General features: G+C 62.6%; 1 protein-coding gene across 1 annotated transcript; it reads right to left on the bottom strand.

Moving 5' to 3' along the window:
• Positions 1 to 5: 5 nt before the first annotated feature.
• Positions 6 to 341, bottom strand: LOC107682050 (interferon regulatory factor 2-binding protein 1-like; the record flags this gene model as incomplete). Its single annotated transcript, XM_016478436.1, has 1 exon — positions 6 to 341. A coding segment is annotated over one exon (336 nt), but the record flags the coding sequence as incomplete, so codon positions are not given.
• Positions 342 to 348: the final 7 nt, after the last annotated feature.

Genomic DNA, 348 nt, shown 5'->3' with positions numbered 1-348 from the left:
CCAGCTCGGGCATTCAGACCAGGCATGGCAGTCAGCAGGCCATGAGGGGCTCCGACAAGCCCTTGCGCCATTAAATTGGGTGGCACAGCCCCCACTAAAGTCCTCCTGGCGGTAGGACTCTGTCTACTAACCTCAGGCGGACCTCCATCTTCCAGTCTGGGCAGCCCGTTGGGCAGCCTGGCAGACATGTATTCTCCCCTTCCCCGTTCATATCGCTCGGAGGGCGGTCTGCCGGTCTCCAAAGGACCCTCCTTACCAGCGGGAGCGTGTTTACCGCCGGGCTGCGGACCCGGAGATCTGCCCTCCTGCATCACATGTGTTCGCTTGAGCTGCCGCGCCGCGTCGATG

Source organism: Sinocyclocheilus anshuiensis, unplaced genomic scaffold (assembly GCF_001515605.1).
Source record: "Sinocyclocheilus anshuiensis isolate Anshui unplaced genomic scaffold, SAMN03320099.WGS_v1.1 C31376310, whole genome shotgun sequence".
Taxonomy (NCBI): domain Eukaryota; kingdom Metazoa; phylum Chordata; class Actinopteri; order Cypriniformes; family Cyprinidae; genus Sinocyclocheilus; species Sinocyclocheilus anshuiensis.
Note: the sequence above shows the minus strand (reverse complement) of the source record. Positions and strands in the feature narration are given on the sequence as shown.